Source organism: Phocoena sinus, chromosome 3 (assembly GCF_008692025.1).
Source record: "Phocoena sinus isolate mPhoSin1 chromosome 3, mPhoSin1.pri, whole genome shotgun sequence".
Lineage (NCBI taxonomy): Eukaryota > Metazoa > Chordata > Mammalia > Artiodactyla > Phocoenidae > Phocoena > Phocoena sinus.
Genome location: NC_045765.1, coordinates 496,954 through 515,747, shown reverse-complemented (window position 1 = coordinate 515,747; position 18,794 = coordinate 496,954). Strand labels below are relative to the sequence as shown.

The window sequence follows — 18,794 nt, the reverse complement described above, 5'->3', positions numbered from 1 at the left end:
AAGACTAGGGTCTACAATACGTAAAGAACCCTTGCAAATCAATGACAAAAACCAAACTATCCAACTGAAGAAAAATGGGCCAAAGACCTCAAAGGTCAGGTCCTGAAGGACACCCCAATGGCCAATGAGCTTGAATCCCATGTGGCCTGCCTGCAGCGTGAGACCTCAGTGAGGGGCCACCTCACTCCATGAGAACCACTGGAACCAAAAATACGGACAACGCCGAGTGTCGGCCAGGACCAAGAGCAATAGGAACTTCCTGATACCTCCGACAGGAAGGTGAGAGGGGGCAGCCGCTTTTGGAAAAGCTCTGGAAGCGCCTTCTTTTAATTGAGATGTAATCACGTACCATAAAATTCATTATTTTAAAGTGGACCATCCAGGGATGTGTAGTACATTCTGTAGAGTTGTGCCACCATCACCACGGTCTGAGTCCTGAGCACTTTCATCACCTCAGAAGGAAGCCCCGTCCCCATTAGCAGTCACCCCACCCCCTCCCCTGCAGCCCCTGGTGACCGCTATTCACTTTCTTCTTCTGTGAATTTGCCTATTCTAAGGACTTCATATAAATTGACTCATAATATTTGCCCTTCTGTGTCTCGTTTCTTTCACTCAACATTATGTTTTCAAGGTTCACCCGCACTGTAGCAAGAATCAGTGCTTTCAATTTTCAACAGCCAAATACTATTCCATTGTACAGATGGACCACAGTGTGTGTATGCGGTCATCAGCTGATGGATATCTGAGCTGTGTCCACTCTGTTGTGCACTGCGCTGCTGTGAACATGTGTGTACAAGGGTTTGTCTACATACCTGTTCCAGTTCTTTGGGGCACGTACCCAGGAGTGGAAGTGCTGGACCACATGATCGTTTTTTTTAAGAACGTCCAGACTGTTTTCCTCTTGTCGCATTTTACAGATGAGAAAACTGCAGCTCAGAGAAGCTAAGCTACAAGCCACACAGCCGGGACCCAGACTCCTCCCTCGCCAACTCTCCTCCTCTCCATACTAATTCCTGCCTCATCCACGAGATACCAGACATGGGGCAGGCTGATGGCGTGGCCCAGATGTGGAGCCTGAGGGTGAGAGAAGAGACCAGGCCTGGGGACCCACAGTCAGCCTGTGGGGCAGGAAGAGTCCTCACCAGCTCCAGGCCACCTCTTGAGCCACTCACCTCCCCAGCTGGGTGCTTCGTTTCATGAGAGGCTCCCAGTGGGCTTCCCTGGTGGCGCAGTGGTTAAGAATCTGTCAGCCGATGCAGGGGACACGGGTTCAATCCCTGGTCTGGGAAGATCCCACTTGTCATGGAGCAACTAAGCCCGTGCGTCACAACTACTGAGCCCGTGTGCTGCAACAAAGAGAAGCCACGGCAACGAGAAGCCCGCTCACCGCAACAAAGAGCAGCCCCCGCTCGCCACAACTGGAGAAAGCCCACGTGCAACAACAAAGACCCAACGCGGCCAAAAATAAATAAATTTATTTAAAAAAAGAAGAAGCAGCAGCTCCCCGTGGAGAAATCAGACACTTGTCCGTGGCCGGTGGGATGTAAAATGGTGCAACAGCTGTGGAAAATAGGCCGCGGTTCCTCAAAAAGTTAAACATAAAATTACTGTATGATCCAGCAATTCCACTCCTAGGTATATGCCCAAATGTATACATACATACACACACACACACACAAAACTACACGCATATTCATAGGAGAACGATTCATAACAGTCAGAGTGGAAACAACCCAAATGTCCATCAACAGTTGATGGATACACAAATGTGGTCCCTCCACACACAGGAACATCACTCAGCCACGAAAAGGAGAAAAGCACTGACGCTCGCTACAACGTGGACGGGCCTTGAGAACACGATGCTCAGTGTGAGAAATCAGACGGAGAAGGACAGGGTGTGATTCCATTGATGGGAAACGTCCAGAACAGGCAAATCCACAGACACAGAGTGGGTTCAGGGTTGTCAGGGGCTGGCGGAAGGGGTGGGTGTGAGTGCTGATGGGGACGGGGGCTCCTTTTGGGGTGATGGAATGTTCTGGAATTAGAGGTGGTGGTTATGCAACCTTGTGAAGGCACTAAAAAAACACTGAATCGTATACTTTAATGTGGTGAGTGGTTAGTTTTATGTGAATTTTACCTCAAATTTTAAACAATGGGGACAGTGAAAGCGCTTTGCTGATAATTGTCAGGACCCCGAGAGCTGGGGCTTGTACACTGAGAAGCACGGTGCCCAGATCACAGTGGGTCCTTCCCAAGGGCTGGCCCATATCGGCCAGCATCCTGTGCGTTATTTTCAGCACCAAAGCTCCGGGAGCCTATGGCACACTGTCACCTCATGACCACCCAACCACTTTCCAAATGAGGAGACTGAGGCACAGAGGGGGTGAGCAAGGTGCCCAAAGTGACCAGCTTAGCAGGAGGGAGTCTGGGCTTGAACCCAAGCCTGGGGGCGGGGTGTCAGAGCGCCTCTCTTTCCCAGCAGCTTCCAGGCTTCCCCTTGGTCTGCCCCTGGAACCAGTGCTGTGTCGCCTGGACTCCACATCAGAACCCGCCACCACTGGCCTGCGCCACTGGGGTGCCCCCACTGCCCAGCCCCCCGCTGCGGGCTGGAAACCCGACTCCCATAAACGGACGAGGGGGAGACCCAGGCCAGGCAGGTGGCAGCCCTAGGGAGCCTCCTCCTCCGGGCATCAGCCAGCAGACATTTATTCAGCACCTACTGTGTGCCCGGACCTGGGCACTTGACCAGACGGCCTCATTTCGCCCCGTGAGGTCGGCGCAGGAGGGGACCTGAGCCCAGAGAGGAGCTCTCCCCTCCCCACCCCAGCCCCCGGCCCGTGGCCGCCTGGCGCCCCCCGCAGGGGCCTCGGACAGCCAGGTTGCGTGACGGGATCCTGTCGGCGCTTCCCGCTGGGCCTGGGAGTCCTCGTCTGTTCCTGACTCACAGGCTCAGGGTGCAGCCTCCGTGGGCGCAGTTGTTCACGCAGTATTTACTGAGCAAATAGCACATGGCGGGGGGCAAGACGCGCAGCGGGGAGGAACCGCGTGCAGGGGCATTTGAGGACGGGTGTACCTGGGGGTTCCGGCATGTGCAAAGGCGCCGGGAGGGGTGTGTTGGGCACACACCCACAAGGAGGCCCACGCGGCTGGAGCTCAGGGAAGCCCGTGCAGGGCCCGGGGGCGCGCAGGGCTCAGCTCTCACCCGGAGGGACGCGCGAGCCCCCAGGGCGGCGGGCAGAGCAGGGACGCGCCCCGCTCGCTTGCTCACAAGCGCCCTCTGGCGGCTTCGGGGAGAACAGGCCGTGGGCGGCACCGGGAGACGGGGGCGCGGGGGGGTGGAATGCGGGGGTCCGGGAGGGGTGGGTGGGGTGGGGTGGGGTATATGTTGGAGGAATGGCGGGGGGATGGGGGGATGGGGGGATGGGGGGATGGGGGAGGGAAGGTTTGGGGGGGAGGTGGGGGAAACGGTGGAGGATGTGGGGTGGGGGATGGCAGGGGATGGGGGAGGGGTGCTGGAATCCATCCTGGGTGGGGGTCGCGGAGGGCGAGCAGTGGGTGGGTTCTATTTCCGAGGCCTAAAGACCGCAATGATTTAGAACGGTTTCCCTAAGCGCACACAAAGGTTGGACTGCTGTGATTTCCTGCCGCTGGTCTGACCAGCACTTGGAGACTTGAATGAATGAATGAGCGAATGGCTTGGAGACTGTGCTGTCTGTGGACTTTGGCCTTCGGCCACGTGGAGCCCCAGCAGGTTGTGGAGGGAGAGAGGAGTGCATGGGGTCTCTCTCAGAAGCCCCTGGGCCCCACCCCACCCTGCCTTGCTCCGAATCCTACCTGACAACGTGCCCATAGTGGGGACCTGGCCAACGAGCCCCCCAAATATTACCTCCACGTCTCTAGAATTCTCTCGAGATGCCAGAGACTCTTTGCCAGATGAACTTTCTATCCAGACACTCAGCTGGTCCCAAGCAGGAAACCAAGGCAGGAAACACCGTTTTCAGGGACAGGACTGTGGACAAAAGCATAAATTCTGTTTGGAATATAAATGAAATGTACGTATTTAAGCCTAAAATAACACCGTTTCAATATGCCCACTTTTCGATTTTTCGACTTTGTTCAACTAGTGTTCCAGGAAAAAAATAAATAAAAGATTTTTAAATACATAGAAACACATATAGAAGGCAACTGTTTTCCTCTAATAGGGTTCCGTGCTGCCCTGCCCACACCCCTCTTTCTTACCTCCACCAGCTTAGGTCGTTCTCTGGGTCGGGGGCTGCGTTTTCTCCAACCTGGGCCCTCGGGGATTCTGGGAAAACGCCAGCCAATTAGAGGAGTGGGAAGCAGGTTTCTCGTGCTGGGTGAAAGCTACTGCTGCGTTGTTGGTGTTTTTCCGCCCTCTGGTGGCAGCGTGCATTTGCTCCCCTAGGCCTTGATAACAAGAAGTTGCATCTGAGTCCCTGATTATCTGGCGAGGATTCCTTTACTTGGTCCATAAAGCAACAAGAGCTAACATTTATGCAGCCCTGACTGTGTGCCAGATGCCTGGTAACCCTCATAACCACCCACCTTGGGAGGGGTCACTGAGACTACCTCTCCTTACAGATGAGGAAACTGAGGCCGGCAGAGCTGGGACTTGAACCTGGGGCTCTCAACAGTGAAGAGGGACCCAAATACCCTGTTTGGGGGCTGGAACCAACTGAGCCTGAAGCTGTTCTACTTTGACTGTTCACTTACATGAACCAGTAGATCCCAGCATTACCAAAGCCAATTTGAGTTGACTTTGCTTCAGCCTTTTTTTTTTTCTTGCAATCCAAAGACCTTTAGTCAATCGACCCAATCCCCAGGTGAGGTCACATTCTGAGCTTTCACTGAACATGAATTTGCGGGGGGGGGGGAACTTATTTAACCCACAACAGCAACTGCCTTCGAAAAGTGGGCTGCTGGGGCCCTGCAAACAGCCTCAGAGCTCAGACCCCGTTTTTACCCCGAAATTCAATCCCGCTGGATGGCACTGCCGCTGGGTATAGGCATAGCCCTGTGTGAGAGGCAGATGGAGTGGGGGAGCGTGGCAGGGACTGGAAAGTTAAAAAAGATGTAAAGGAGGATTTATTTTTAAAGAAACTTCTCTCATCAAGGCCCTCGCTAATTTTTATCCAATTATAGTTTCTTCTCTTGTGGAAGAGAGATGTGGTGAAACACAGTGGGAGGGGTTCTCGCCACAGGATCTGCTTGTAGCTGCCCATCCACAGCCATGCACAGCTTTCTCAAGAAAAGCAAGAAATCCAGATTTTTAGTAAAATTTCCTGATTTTTAAAAAAATATATATTATTTTTTTAAAATTTATTTACTTTTGGCTGCGTTGGGTCTTCGTTGCTGTGCGTGGGCTTCCTCTAGTCGCGGTGAGCAGGGGCCTTTCTTGTTGTGGAGTGCGAGCTCAGTAGTTGTGGCATACGAGCTCAGTAGTTGTGGCTCATGGGCTCTAGAGCACAGGCTCAGTAGTTGTGGCGCACGGGCTTAGCCGCTCTGCGGCATGTGGGATCCTGCCTGGCCAGGGCTCGAATCCGTGTCCCCTGCATTGGCAGGCGGCTTCTTAACCACTGCGTCACCAGGGAAGCCCTCCTGATTTCTAAACATTGGCAAATTCTTTAAAAGAGAAAAAATTTTTTTAATGTTGATGGCCAAGAGAGGCCTGTGTCCTGAATCCAGCCCCCTGCCGCCCGTTTGAGATGTTGAGGGTGAAGAGGAGGAACTGGGGATGAGGTTCGGACCCAACTTCTCCCACCAGAGCCCATGCCCTAAACCCCATGCTAGGTCCCCCCAAAATGGCCCAAATTCTGAGTTGTCCTCGTGTACACACCGTGCGCAACCCCCTTGAGTGTGGGTGAGACATTATTTGGTAAAGGTGAAGGGCTTTTTCAGATGCAATCAAGGTCCCCAAATCAGCTGACTTTGAGTTGATTGAAAGAGAGATCTTCCTGGGTGGGCCTGGCCTAATCAGGTGAGGCTTTCATAAAAGTCTGGGGAGCAGCAAACAGCCATGTGCTGAACTGCTGGTGGAGGGAGCCGTGTGGCAGGGACCTGGGGTGGCCAGCAAGGAAACTGGACCTTAGTCCTACAAATGTAGAAAAGTAATTCTGCCAACACCCAAAGGGGCCTGGAAGCAGATGCCTACAGATGAGAACGCAACCCAGCCAACGCCTTGATTGCAGCCCGGTGGGACCCTGAGAAGAGGACCCAGCCACACTGTGCTGGCCTTCTGACCCTCAGAAACTGTGGGGAAATAGATAACTGTTTTTAAAGCAGCTAAGTTGGTTCGTTTGTTCCACAGCAAATGCTAAGTAATACAGCCAATCTGCCCAAAGTTCCTTTTCTGCAGTAAATCAATACCCAGTCTCTAAGCTACCCACTCACACAGCCTAGTGATTGAAAATTAAAGTTCCAGGCAAGGCCAAAGAGCCCCCTTCATCCTTCCCTGCGTGCCAGCTCACTGCTGTGCTGACACACGTGTGCTATTTTTATTTATTTATTTTATTTTTGGCTGCGTTGGGTCTTCGTTGCTGCGCGCGGGCTTTCTCTAGTTGCGGCGAGCGGGGGCTACTCTTCGTTGCGGTGCGCGGGCTTCTCACTGCGGTGGCTTCTCTTGTTGTGGAGCACGGGCTCTAGGTGCGCGGGCTTCAGCAGTTGTGGCACACGGGCTCAGCAGTCGTGGTTCGCGGGCTCTAGAGCGCAGGCTCAGTAGTTGTGGCACACGGGTTTAGTTGCTCCGCGGCATGTGGGATCTTCCCGGACCAGGGCTCGAACCCGTGTCCCCTGCATTGGCAGGCAGATTCTTAACCACTGTGCCACCAGGGAAGTCCACGTGTGCTATTTCTGACCTGCCTTTATGAACGCGGGCACATCTGTGATCTAAGACAGTAGGGGGGATTCTCTGTGACTTTTGCCTTGGACATTGTCCCCTCAACAATCAGGGCTGTTGATGGATTCCCCCTATACTAGGGCAGGACCTGCCTCTTTCCCGGGAGGGCACTGGGTGCCCCATACTCAGTGAGGACACTTCCTCTGGACGTCAGGTGCGGAGGCGCTGCCGCTTTCTCCCTCATACACGAGCCTGCTTGTCCAGGAGCACCGTTGGGGCCCCAAGCGTCACAGCTGGCCCTGTAGCCGCTAAGTGGGTGTCTGCACATCTTCCAGCCCAGGTACGGACAGCCCGTCACCTCCAAGGGGCAGTGTGACTGACGTAGGGTCCACCTGCCCCTCCAGGCGGAGGAAGTGCCCGTTGCCACCCAGCCTTGCAGTCCCCATCTGTCCTGACTCAGGGCTGGTCACACCCCTGGCGTCGCCAGAGGGACAGCGGCCAATGTGACACAAGCATCACCCTAATGCTGCTGCTTTGGAACCTGCCTCTCCTCCTGTGCCCCGGGGCTCCTGTGAGCACCTTGGGGATGAGCCCGCCAGTCTGACCGAGATCCGGCCGTGGCGCCCTGTCCAGGGCGGCCAGATTCAGCCAATACAAACCCAGGACGTCCACTTACATTTGACCTTCAAAGAGACAATGAGTGATTTTTATTTAGCGTAAATATGTCCCAAATATTGCACGGGGTATACTTATACTGGAAAAGTCATTCATCATTGGCCTGATTTTCAAATGGAACCGGGTGTCTGAATGTTATCTCCCATCCCTCCCCCTGCCACCCTGGCCGATGGACGTGTGGGTGAGCGTTCCCTCAGACCAGGCAGCACCTCCATAGCTGACCACAGGATCATGAGCTCGTAGCAGCTGCTGTTGGAGCACTGAGGGCTGGGATGGTTGTCACACAGCAGAAGTTGACGGATACACACAGGGAGTGAGCCCCAGAGCCCGGAGGGGCAGCCCGGCTCCTGGACCCTGATCCCCACATGGTCCCGCAGGAGTTAATTAAATAAGAGCGATGCTGCCAGAGAAGGTGAAAAACGCTGAGAGCGAGCGAGGGTTCTGGCTTTTCAGTTGGAATCTCGGCTTGTGTTTCAGCCTTTCTAATGGCCTTCGAGAAAACTCCCTCCCTCCCCGGATCATATACCCCAAGCTGGGAGGAAACCAGGAAAGACTGAGTGGCCACGGGACCCGCAGACCCAGGCTTTGTCCCCACTTCGGCCCCCATCCAGACAGAACCGCCCCCCACCTCCCTTGGGAATTGCGCTAAGACTTCATTTAAACCTCTCGCCCGGAGCCTTGTGGGACGGCAGCCTGGCAGGTGGATAGAATTCTCTCTTCGTTCCTTAAGGGCAGAGGCCGGTGAGAAGAATTAAATGAAAAGTGAATCATCAAAACAAGACCTTCCCACCAGCCTCATCGAATCAAGAACTTCAAGGACGCTGCACTTTTCAGGACACTCCTCATCTTTTTAAGCCAGTAAGTGGATCGTTCCTGGATTGTTCCCAAGGGGCTTCTGAGGTCTTCAAGCGAGAGAATACCTTTCTCTCTCTCTTTTCAAAAACTTGTGGTGAAATACACAGAACATAAAATTCACCATCTTAACCATTTTTAAGCACACAGCTCAGTGGCATTAAGCACACTCACACTGTTGGACAACCATCCCCACCATCGTCTCCAGAACTTTCTCATCTTCCCAAACTGAAGCTCTGTCCCCATGAAACCCTGACTCCCCACCCCTCCCCCGGCCCCTGGCCCCCACCATCTACTTCCTGTCTCTGTGGATCTGACTCCCCCAGGGCCCCCCTGTGAGTGGAACCACACACTGTGTGTCCTTCTGTGTCTGGTCAGCAGAATAACGGCCCCATGACATCCCCGTCCTGGTCCCGGGAACTGCAGACGTGTCATGGGGCAGAGGAGACTTTGCAGGTGGGATTGAGTTAAGACCCCTGAGACGGGGATGACCCTGGATTCCCCGGGGGGCCTAGCGTCATTCCAGGGTCCTTATAAGAGGGAGGCAGGATGGTCAGAGGCAGAGAGAGACGGGAGATGCTGCACTGCTGGCTGTGAGGATGGAGGACAGGGCCGCGAGCCAGGGAGGCGGCGCCTCTGGAAGCTGGAAAAGGCGGGAACCGATGCTCCCCTGGAGGCTCCGGAAGGACCAGCCCTGCCCACGCCTGGATTTAGCCCCGTCGGAGACCCGAGTCGGACTCCTGACCTCCAGGACTGTCAGAGAACCAATCTGTGCTGGTTTAAGCCCCCTGTTCACGATGACTTGTTCCAGTCACCCCAGGAGACTCACATCCTCAGAGCAGGGGGACCGGGGGGACCGACCCATGGACACCAGGGTGAGGATGTGCTGGGACATGGGGGAGGACCTGGCGAGACTCAGGCAGGTTGTATCTAAAGCCCCAAAATGCTTTCCTGAAGGGCGGGGGCCCACATTAGGTTCCTGGGGCTGGAACCCGAGAGAAGAGCTGACCTTGGCCACCGAGGGGCATGCCGCCGGGCCCAGGTGCTCCCCCTGAGGACAGATGCCCTCCTTCCTCAGATAGCCTGTTCTGCCCGAAGCAGCCCCCCTCGACTTCAGCTACCCCTGCCCCGGGCACCCTTGGAGACCCGCAGCCTCAGCTATTTCAGGCCACAGAGCCTCCCTGGCCCGCGTGGGCCGCTTTCAAGATGCAGCTCTTAGAATAGCTGTAGCTGTTTTCCCTGCGGCGACTGCAGGGGAAGGAGTTTTAAGGAGGAGAGGGGCCGGGGGCAGCAGGAGGGGACAGGCCCTGCCGGCTGGGTGCCACCAGTTGCTCCTAGCCTCTGGAGGCCCAGGCTGGTGGGAGGAGGGGGCTGCCATCGGGGTCATTCTGGGGTCAAGGCCAGGGGTCCCATCACCATCCCCATGGGTGGGGGCGGGAAACAGAGGCAGGGCAGGTGGAGGGGCCCCTTGGCCACACGGAGGGGCAGCAGAGCCAGGTTTGAGTCCGCTGCCCATGGCCTTGCCTTGCCCACAATGATCTTCTCTGCGGGGGTTGTGCCCCTGGTACACACACGGAGCCTAACTAAAGACCCTTCCAACTTCCCCTGAAGCCAGAAGGGCTGGTGACTCAGCAAGCGCTTAATAAGTGCTCCGAGCATGACTGATGGGGCCACGTGGGAGAACTGAGACGGTCACTTGCTCACTGAACGAGCACTGCTTGAGCACCTTCTGTATACTACACTCAGGGATGTGGGGGACAGCCTGGGTGGGGCAGGGGCAGAGGCAGGAAGCAGCAGCCCTGGGGGCAGTGACATCACCCGGAGAAGTGAAGCAGGCAGAGGGGGAGGGAGAGGTCCAGGGCGGCCGACCACACCAGGCGGGGGACGGCCCCGCAGCTGCTTTATTTCATGGGGGGACAGAAGGGCCCCCTTCAGACCCCAAGTCGAGCCCTTTTCTCTGCCCGGGGCTGGCCCTCAGACTGGAGGTTTCCCAGGGCTGGAGCAGGGCAGGTCTCCCCTGTTAGATTGGGATGTCCCAGAGGAAGGAGCTGAGCGTCTCCCCTCTCAGACTAGCGGGAACAATTACATCTGGAGGTGGGGGATTTGGTCTCCTTCTTCCCCGGACCCAAGAGCGTTTGGCAACATCATAGGGGCAGAAGGAGTCATCCCCAGCTTTTGACCCAGAAAGCACAACGATTTCTGCAGGAAAAGAAAAGTGGAAAAGAAAAACCTCAAGCCCAAAAGTGCATCCACCCTTGGGCTTGGCAGCATGAGATTTGAGGTTCTTGGATCTGGATTTAAAGAGGAACCTATGTCCTAAGGCGGGGGCTCAGGACGGTCCGCAGTTCCCAGGGCCCAGGGCCCAGGGCAGGGCAGGGCAGGGGGTGGGCGCCCGGCCCCAGGCTCAATCCTCATCCTCGCTGGCATAGATCCCGGCTTCCCAGCGCTCCGCCATGGCGTTCTTGTGGCGGGTTACTCGTGTGGCCTCCAAGACCTGCAAGAGGAGGCACGAAGTCCCCATCGGGGTCCTAACGCCCCCAAAACAGCTCCCCACGCTGCTAACCCATAGGAGAGGCCTAGAGCAGGGGTAAAGCAGGACCATCCCCTCCTCTGTTCCAGACCCTCTACTCTTAGTAATAGTGCCAAGGAATGTGTTAACTCAGGCTGAGCTCCACAGTAGGGAAATGCCCGGGTCTGGCATTTTGGACTCAGCTCAAAGAGGGTCACAAATGTATTCCACAAATCCACTGAGGTAGCTGGCCTTCTACGCATCTCAGATGAAATGCCTCCCTCAAAGAAAATGCCCCCCTGTCTTGGGCCAAGTCAGCCCCAAAACCATCTGGTAAAGAGGCGGCACATGGAACCTCTTTCCACAATCTATGCTCATGACAGGCATCAAAAGCAGGTCACAGAAAAATCCACCTCAGGCAGACACTATCAATCAAGAAGATATCCAGGGAAGTCCCCACACCCAGGAGAAAGGCTTCTGAGGGCCCTGATGCAATAGGGCAGGGGGCACAGATGTGGGAGGGAAAGGCTCAGGTCCTCGCCCCCAGGAGCACACTCACCTCCGAGTTGACTTGGTCAGTGGGGTTGATGCCGGCATACTACAGGAAAGGAACCTATGTCAGCCCCCAGGGCCCTCTAGCCCTGCCCACCCCAGAGCCCCCCTGGACTCAATGCACAGCCCCCTCAGTCACCACTTGGGGCAGAAGGGAAGGTCTTCCCTGCCCACCGTGGTCCCCCCAATCACCCCAAACTCAAAGCCATCCACCATGCTGCTCTCCTCAGTGAAGCCTCGGTCCATCATTTGCAACTGTTTTCTCTTTGTAAACGTCATCGTAATAAAGACAGTTGACATTTATGGAGCTCCTGCCGTGGCCAGGCCCTACTCTAAGGTTGGAAGGGCGCTGTTCTTATTATCATGCTCATTTTACAGAGGAGGAGACTGAGGGTCAGAGAGGAGTAGGGTCTTGCCCATCACACCGCTGGCAAGCTGCAGGGCTGGGACTTGAACCCAGGCCCCTGGGCTCCACTCTGCCCCCAAACCTCTGGGCCAATCTCTGAGCACCAGATTGGCGAGGCTGGAGTTGGTGTTATTCTCCATGGTGTCAACAATACCCACCCGGGGAGGAGAGGGCCTCATGGTTATGAATGTGGGGTTTGGAGTCAGGCCTGGGTTCAAGTCCTGGCTTGGGAGCTCAGACTGCATGACCCTGGGCATAGGCGACTACAGCTTTCTCCATAGAATGGGCCACAGAACATCCCTCCAGGGTGTTAAAAGCACAGCGCGTGCAGAGCTCTGAGACATCCCTCATGAGGTGTGGATAATAATCAGAAATAACAGTGATGGTAATAAACACATGAAAATAATATGGGTGATTTTGATAGATTGCCACAGCTCTCCTCCTCCAAGCAGAGCTGCCTCTCAGCCTTTGGCTCAGGGGGACAACCTCATGGTGGGGACCCTGCTTATGTGGCCCAGACATGAAGGGAGGCCCAGTTTACCCATCGTGCACCACACGTGTGGGGGACACAGGCGCACAGTCACGGGCAGGGCAGTGAGGGAGGCAGGTGTCAAACCCGGCTCACGCTTGAGCCTTGCCTGACCTTCCCTGGCCCTAATGGGGAGTGTCAGACCTTGTCCAGGCCTCCGAGTACGTGGCAGGGCTTGAGACTCACCCACTGCTCATTCTTCTTTCTCTGCCTGGGAACTTCCTCAGCTGGGGCCTCTGCCGTCCACACCAGGCCGGAGCGCAGGTGGATGGGGGTGAAAAAGTGTGACTCAGACACCGAGTAGCTGCCCGTGATGCCTGGGGTAGGGGAGGAAAGAAAGGGCATCAGGGAGGATCCCAGGGTCTCCTGAGGGCAGAAAATTCGTCAGACCCCAGCCCAAGAGACACAGAGTCTGGCTAAGAGGCTGGACCAGTTAAGGAGATGGGTGAATGGACAGACAGAGCAGACAGCGGGTTGCAAAAACTGATAGACTGGCCAACATAGCCAGTTAGGATAAACTGGATCCACAGATGAGCCGACCACACAAGGAGAAAAACATTAAAAGTCACACGGGGGGTATTTTGCCTTGACAGAAAAGGAGCAATTGACCAAGAGGCTAGGACATCTGCAAACCTTTATGCACCTAACAACAAAGTGTCCAAATGCATAAAGAAAGAGCCCAAGGCAAAGTTATTTCTCCAAAAGCCACTGCTTAAGCAGACAGACCAGCCAACCGGGGTAGTAGACGAAGTCCCCCAGATGCCCCCCAACCCCCAGCCTCTCCTGGCACCCTCACACTCCTCATGCCACCCTCCCCTGCTCCAACTTTTGAGACTCTGAGCAAAGCAGCCCTTCCCAGGACCCTGCCTCACCAGATGCGCTGGAGGAGCTCCTGGAATCTTGGTCACAGCACTCGTCAGGAGGCGGGGAGAAGACCTCAGGGTACAGAGCGCTCCGCCGCTCGTCAGCCACCTCCCGCTCCCGCCGCAGGACACTCTCCACCTCCCTCTCCAGCAGCTCTGATGACTGGGACTTCTGTAGCCTCAGCGCCGGGGCCCCAGCCACCTCCCAGCCCCAAACTCGGGGGGCCTCAGCTTTCTCAGGTTCATCCGGGACCCCGAACCTCAGGGGACGCAGGCGGAAGTACTCCCATCGCACGACACCCCTGTTGGCACACAGGGGTCCCCGGGGAGGCTCCTGCTTTGTGCTTGCAGGCTTTGCAGAGGATCCCGAGGGATGCCTCTGAGACCCTGTGGCCTTTGGAGAGCCCACAGGCCTGGCCTCATCGGCAGAGAGACCGCTGGGCTTGCGGTAGGTGTGGAAGGCTGGGGATTCTCCCGGGGGCGTCCGGGGGCTCAGGTATGGCTGGTAGGCATCAGGTGGGATGCGGTTCACCTTCCTCACCTCTGGTGTGGGGCTGGCTGCGCTGGCATCTGGGGTCGGGCTGAGGATGGAGTCTGAGCTGTGGACTCTCCTGAGAATGGGCTGAGGGCCTTCGGAGAACCAGTCGCATGTGGACACCCGGCCCACCTGCAGGCCCTCGCGCCGGTGGTCCTCCTCGCGCTGCGACCCCTGAGCAATGTCCCGCTGCACGTAGAGCGACAGGCGCCCCCTGTGCGGCCGCGGGGCCGCGGCCAGGCTCGCCTTGCTCAGCAGCGGCCTGGCCGGGATCTCCAGCAGCTCCTGCTGGCTGGCCGCCCGTTGCAGCCCCCGTTGCTCCCGGAGGTCTGCCTCCCGCTTCTGGGCCAGCCGGATCTCCCGCTCAATGGGCGTCTCCTTGGCGGGTTCCGGGGACCCATCTTGGGACCAGGAACCAGGGTCATCCGAGGCTCGGGCAGCAGACCTGGCGGGCAAACCGTGGACCCTCTTCTCGTCCGTGACCACCTCCTTCTCCTGAGGCTTGACTGGGACGACATACCCATTGACCAGGGGTGGCCCGTTCAGGGCCTTGGAGGCCTGGCTGGCCCCAGGTGGTGGGATCCGAGGAACCCCCGCACGGGCGTGGGCCACCCCGCGTGGAGCGCTCCCCTGCTCCAGGCTCAGGAACTGCCGCCTGGCTGCCAGGAAGTCGATCTGCTCTGTGTCAATCATGCTCTCCTCCAGGGGCGTGGACTGCGGGCGGCCGGGGCTCCTGGGCTCCCCGTGGTCAGGGGTGCCATGGAGCATGGCCACCGTGCCGCTCTTCCTGACCACCTGGTCCTGAATGACCACCCGGCGTTCCCACTCCAGGTCACGTGGCCGCCAGGGCGGGGTGTCCCCAGCCTCCAGGTGGTAGGCCTTCACCTCCATCTCATTGTCCTCCGGGCAGGGCAGCTGTGGGGCCAGCCGGCCGGAGAAGACACGCAGGCTGAGGGATGTCCCCGTCTGCACCATTTCCAGAGAGGCCTCGTGGTCAGCAGGCCATGCCACTGGCTCATCCTCGCCCCAGCCTCTGGCCACGGACCTCACGTCCACCAGCTCAAACGAGTAGCTGGTGTCGTCTTTGAAGGCGATGCCGGCCACACGGGGTGAGTGGGGGATGCTGAAGATGGGGTATCTGGTCACCCGGTCCATGTTCTTGGGGTCTCTGCCCACCAGAGGATCCCAGGGTGGAGAAGATCTGGGCTCACTGAGGGAAGAGAAAGACATGTCAGTCACCAGGTCAGAGCACCTGGGGGGAGGTGCAATCCCACTCCCTTCAAGGGCAAAGTCCTGGTCAAGTGGTCTCTGTGACTGGCCCAGGGAAGGGTAGGTGACCCAGCCCTGCCAATCAGAACATTCCACCCTTTGGCCTCTGCGATTGCTTCAGGGATGGACATGTGACGCAACCTGGCCAATGACATGAAATCCTGGGACTTTGCGATTAACGTGGAAAATTGGACCCTCCTCCCGCTGGGCTTATTAGGCTGGTTGGATGAGGCCGAGAGCTGTTGGGGGGCCATATGTGTCCTCTTGTGGACGCACCTTGCTTAAGAGCACCCCCAATCCCAACACAGCATCCTAAAAACTTTGTTTGAGCTCCTGGATCCAGCCACACCTGAATCCCTAGGTGCCCCTGTACTGACCCAACAACTCGGCTCCCGTGTGTCTAACATTTGCAGGTACCCCTCCCACCTCCTCTGCCAGACACTGCACACCCTGTAGGGTAAGCCTTCCACCCAGTTCACCGCTCCCAGACCCAGGGCCACCCCTAGACAAGCCTCTCTCCCGGGGCACACACACCCTGAGGTTCCTTCTGTGATTTTTTCCATCTGACATTTACAGATGAGCCCGGTGGGCCTGCCCCTCTCTTGGGGATGTCAAGTGGGGAAACTGAGACCCAGAGAGGGGTGGTGACGAGCAGACTCCCACACCCTGGTTCTCTCTCCTGCACCTGTCCAGCAGGACACCTTGTCCCATCCCAGACAATCCTTCTCCTCTGCACCATAAAGCCAGGTTGGGCTAAGGAGCGCCTTGGACCTTGTCCCGCTGGGCCAGGCGATACCCTGACCCAGTGCTCCAGGGGGCCCAGCCCCCCTCCCAAGAGTCCCAGCTCCCTCTGAGCACAGCTGCAGGAGCCGTCGTGAAGGCCCGGCCCTTGCTCTCACGCCTCTGTGACTCCTGGCATCCTCACACCCTGCCCAGGGCTCTCAAGAACGCCATCCGGCCTCAGGCCAAACCCCCAAACTCTGCAGGCACCGGACCCCAAGGTCGACCCTCTTCCTCCTCCCTGTGCCAGAACGACCCTTATTTCTGTTCCTCTGCAGCCTTCTTAGCTACAGCCTACAGGACACCTCCTCCAGGGAGCGCCCCCGCCCCCAGATTGTCCCCACCCTCAGAACCTGTGGCCTGATCATCCTGTGTGTACCCAGCCCGGCACAGTGTGGCACCACTGTTTTACAGCTGAGGAAAGGAACTCAACTCCTCAAGCAACCATGGTCCCCCGGCCTTGGCCCCCTGGTGCCACCAGAGCTTTTGGGTCCATCGCTGCATTTTTACACCAACTTGCTTGTAAAAGCTAAACATAGTTTTAAAAAGAAAAATGCAGACCCTCCCTGAACATGAAGTCGATCCTGGGGAACCATGTTACACCTAACGCAGTATCACGCAATCTTTCAAATATTGAGACTATAATTAAGAAAACAATATTAAAAAACAAGCAGGCTTGGGTAATAAATCCCAGCCAAGCGGGCAGAGCCTCTGTCCCAATGATGAAAGTGGCTGGGGGTGCACATCTCTTTGAAGGGAGAAGGTTATATTTAAGGCCCGTCACCTCCCACCTGAAGCCATCAGCCAGGACCCTCTCTCCCTCCCAGTGGGCCAGGTGAGCACCCCCTCCCTCAGCCCGGATTCTGGTACACAGCAGGTACACAGTGGCTGACTCTCACTCTGGGTGCTCAGGGCCCAGGGTTTGGGCTCATTCTAGCCCAGACCCGGATGCCCCTCCAGACCACCCCTCCAGCCCCAGCCCACCCTGGACGGCAGGTCTGGTGCCCGCGCCCTGCAGCTCCCCTCGGAGGGCAGGTGTGGCAGGACTGACTCAGAATCATTTGCCTAGTGCGGGGCCAGAGGCTCACCCAGCAGGATTTATAAGCCACATTCCGGGAAAAAGAACCGCACGCCCAGAGGGTGGCAAGTCTGCCTGTGGGTGGGGCAGTGTGGGGGACTGCTCCTTCCTCAGCCCATTCCTTCTGGGTGATTCACTGAGGTCAGTGGGGTGGGGTCCCCCTAGCCCACGTCCTTGGGCAAGTCTCCCTTCCGACCTCAGTGTCCACACCTGGACAGTAGGTAGAGTCCAGAGCACGCAGCTGCTACCACGAGGGGCTGCCATGAAGACTTGGCACCCTGTCCCTGGTATACAGTAGGCGCTCGATAAATGCTTTCACGGCAGTGGCTGACGTTATTATTTATACCCTGGATCCACCACTGATCTCGAAGCGACCTTGGGGCAGGCATTCCCTCTCAAAAAGCCTCAGTCTCCCTGTCTGTAAAGTGGGACGTTGCTGACCCCACCACCAGGTGTGGGGAGGATCAAGGAGGCCTGAGTGGGTGCCTGGCGCAGAGAAACCCTCGGGGAGAAACACCCTCTTGGAGGCTTCGTGGACTCTGTGCAAATGAGTAGTAATAGCGCTCAGAGCCTCCCAGCTCCTGGTGGGATCCTCGTAATCGGGCATCTCACACCGGCAGCTTTTTTGCCTCTCATAAGAGCCTGTGACGAGGGGAACCATTCTTCTCCCCAACATATAGCAGAGGAGACCGAGGCCCAGAGAGGGGTCACACCAGGGAGTGACAGAGCAACAGGTTCTGAAGCCAGGTAGTCGCCACCTCCTCCTCCAGGAAGCCCCCCTGGATGGCTCCTCCCCAGCCCCAACTTTGTACCCTGTTGATACCAAAACCGAAACTGGGTTTATGGCCCCTGGTGCCACACACCTGCTTCCTCATCACCGCGACTGGCCTCCTGCCCTTGGGCAAAGGCCTGCTGGAGGGGCCTGGGGCTCAGACAGGGCAGGCCACACAGCAGGGATGGGCTCCTGGGCTTCTTCCGTCACTCGGGGCTACAGTCTCCGGGACCCTGGCTGGCAGAGGCCCAACCCCTGGACACTGGGCCAAGTCTCTGAACCGGCCCCACAGGATCCCAGCTGCCCTCCCAGAGGAAGAAAACCTCCCCACGCTGACTGCCCCACCCCCCTCCTATGAGCCCTCCGATCCCACGGGAGGGTTGTAGGCTGTCCAAGGCCTCCCCAAGCAGGGCTCTGGCTGGTGCTAAGCGTCTCCCCAGAAAGCTCCAGAATTCCCAGAACCAGTGGGGCCCCTGTGCCTCTGGCCCTGGGGGTGCCGGTCAGGCCCCTCACTTAGAGGGTCAGAGATCAAGGCCCCTTGGATTTGGGGTCCCAAAGCCCCGGGTGGAGACTGGGGACCTGGCAAAGTTCAGGGATGGGCCTCTGCTCCCCTGGGCGGGTGCAGCGTGGGAAGGGCACAGACCTGGCCTCAGAGCCAGCCAGCGGGTACAGAGCGAGGGGAGGCCCCCGCCAGCCCCCGGGACCCCGCTGAGTCTGGAGGGGGCTGAGGGTGGGGCTGGGGGCTCCCTCCCTGTACCCTGAAGGCCCCGCCGGTGAGCAGATGGTGCCGCTGGCACACAAACGCCCGTGCCAAAAGAAGAGCCCACCCCACTCAGGACCCCCGCCCGCCCAAGCCTTGCGTCCATCCCGGCCCCCCATTTCCCCAGACTCACCTCTCGGCTCTGAGCCCCAGCAGCCTCCAAGCCTGGCTCTGACTCCGTGGACAGCACAGGGGCCTCCCAGCCCCGCCCTGCCCCAGGTTGCCAGGGGACAGAGCCCCGCCCCGTGAAGCAGGTGCACCCCCTCCTCCCAGGCCCCACCTGGGCTCAAGAAACAAGGTCCAGAGGAGGAGGAGAAAGACGACACCACAGAGTAGAGGGCAGGCACCACGCCCATGG

General features: G+C 57.6%; 1 protein-coding gene across 1 annotated transcript; it reads right to left on the bottom strand.

Moving 5' to 3' along the window:
- Positions 1-10,787: 10,787 nt before the first annotated feature.
- MISP (mitotic spindle positioning) lies at positions 10,788-14,932 on the bottom strand. The gene is made up of 4 exons (XM_032625529.1): positions 13,252-14,932; positions 12,566-12,696; positions 11,452-11,490; positions 10,788-10,877 (listed from the first exon to the last, which is right to left on the bottom strand). Exons 1-4 carry the CDS (start codon positions 14,930-14,932, stop codon positions 10,788-10,790), a joined length of 1,941 nt encoding a protein of 646 aa, XP_032481420.1.
- Between the last annotated feature and the right edge of the window lie 3,862 nt (positions 14,933-18,794).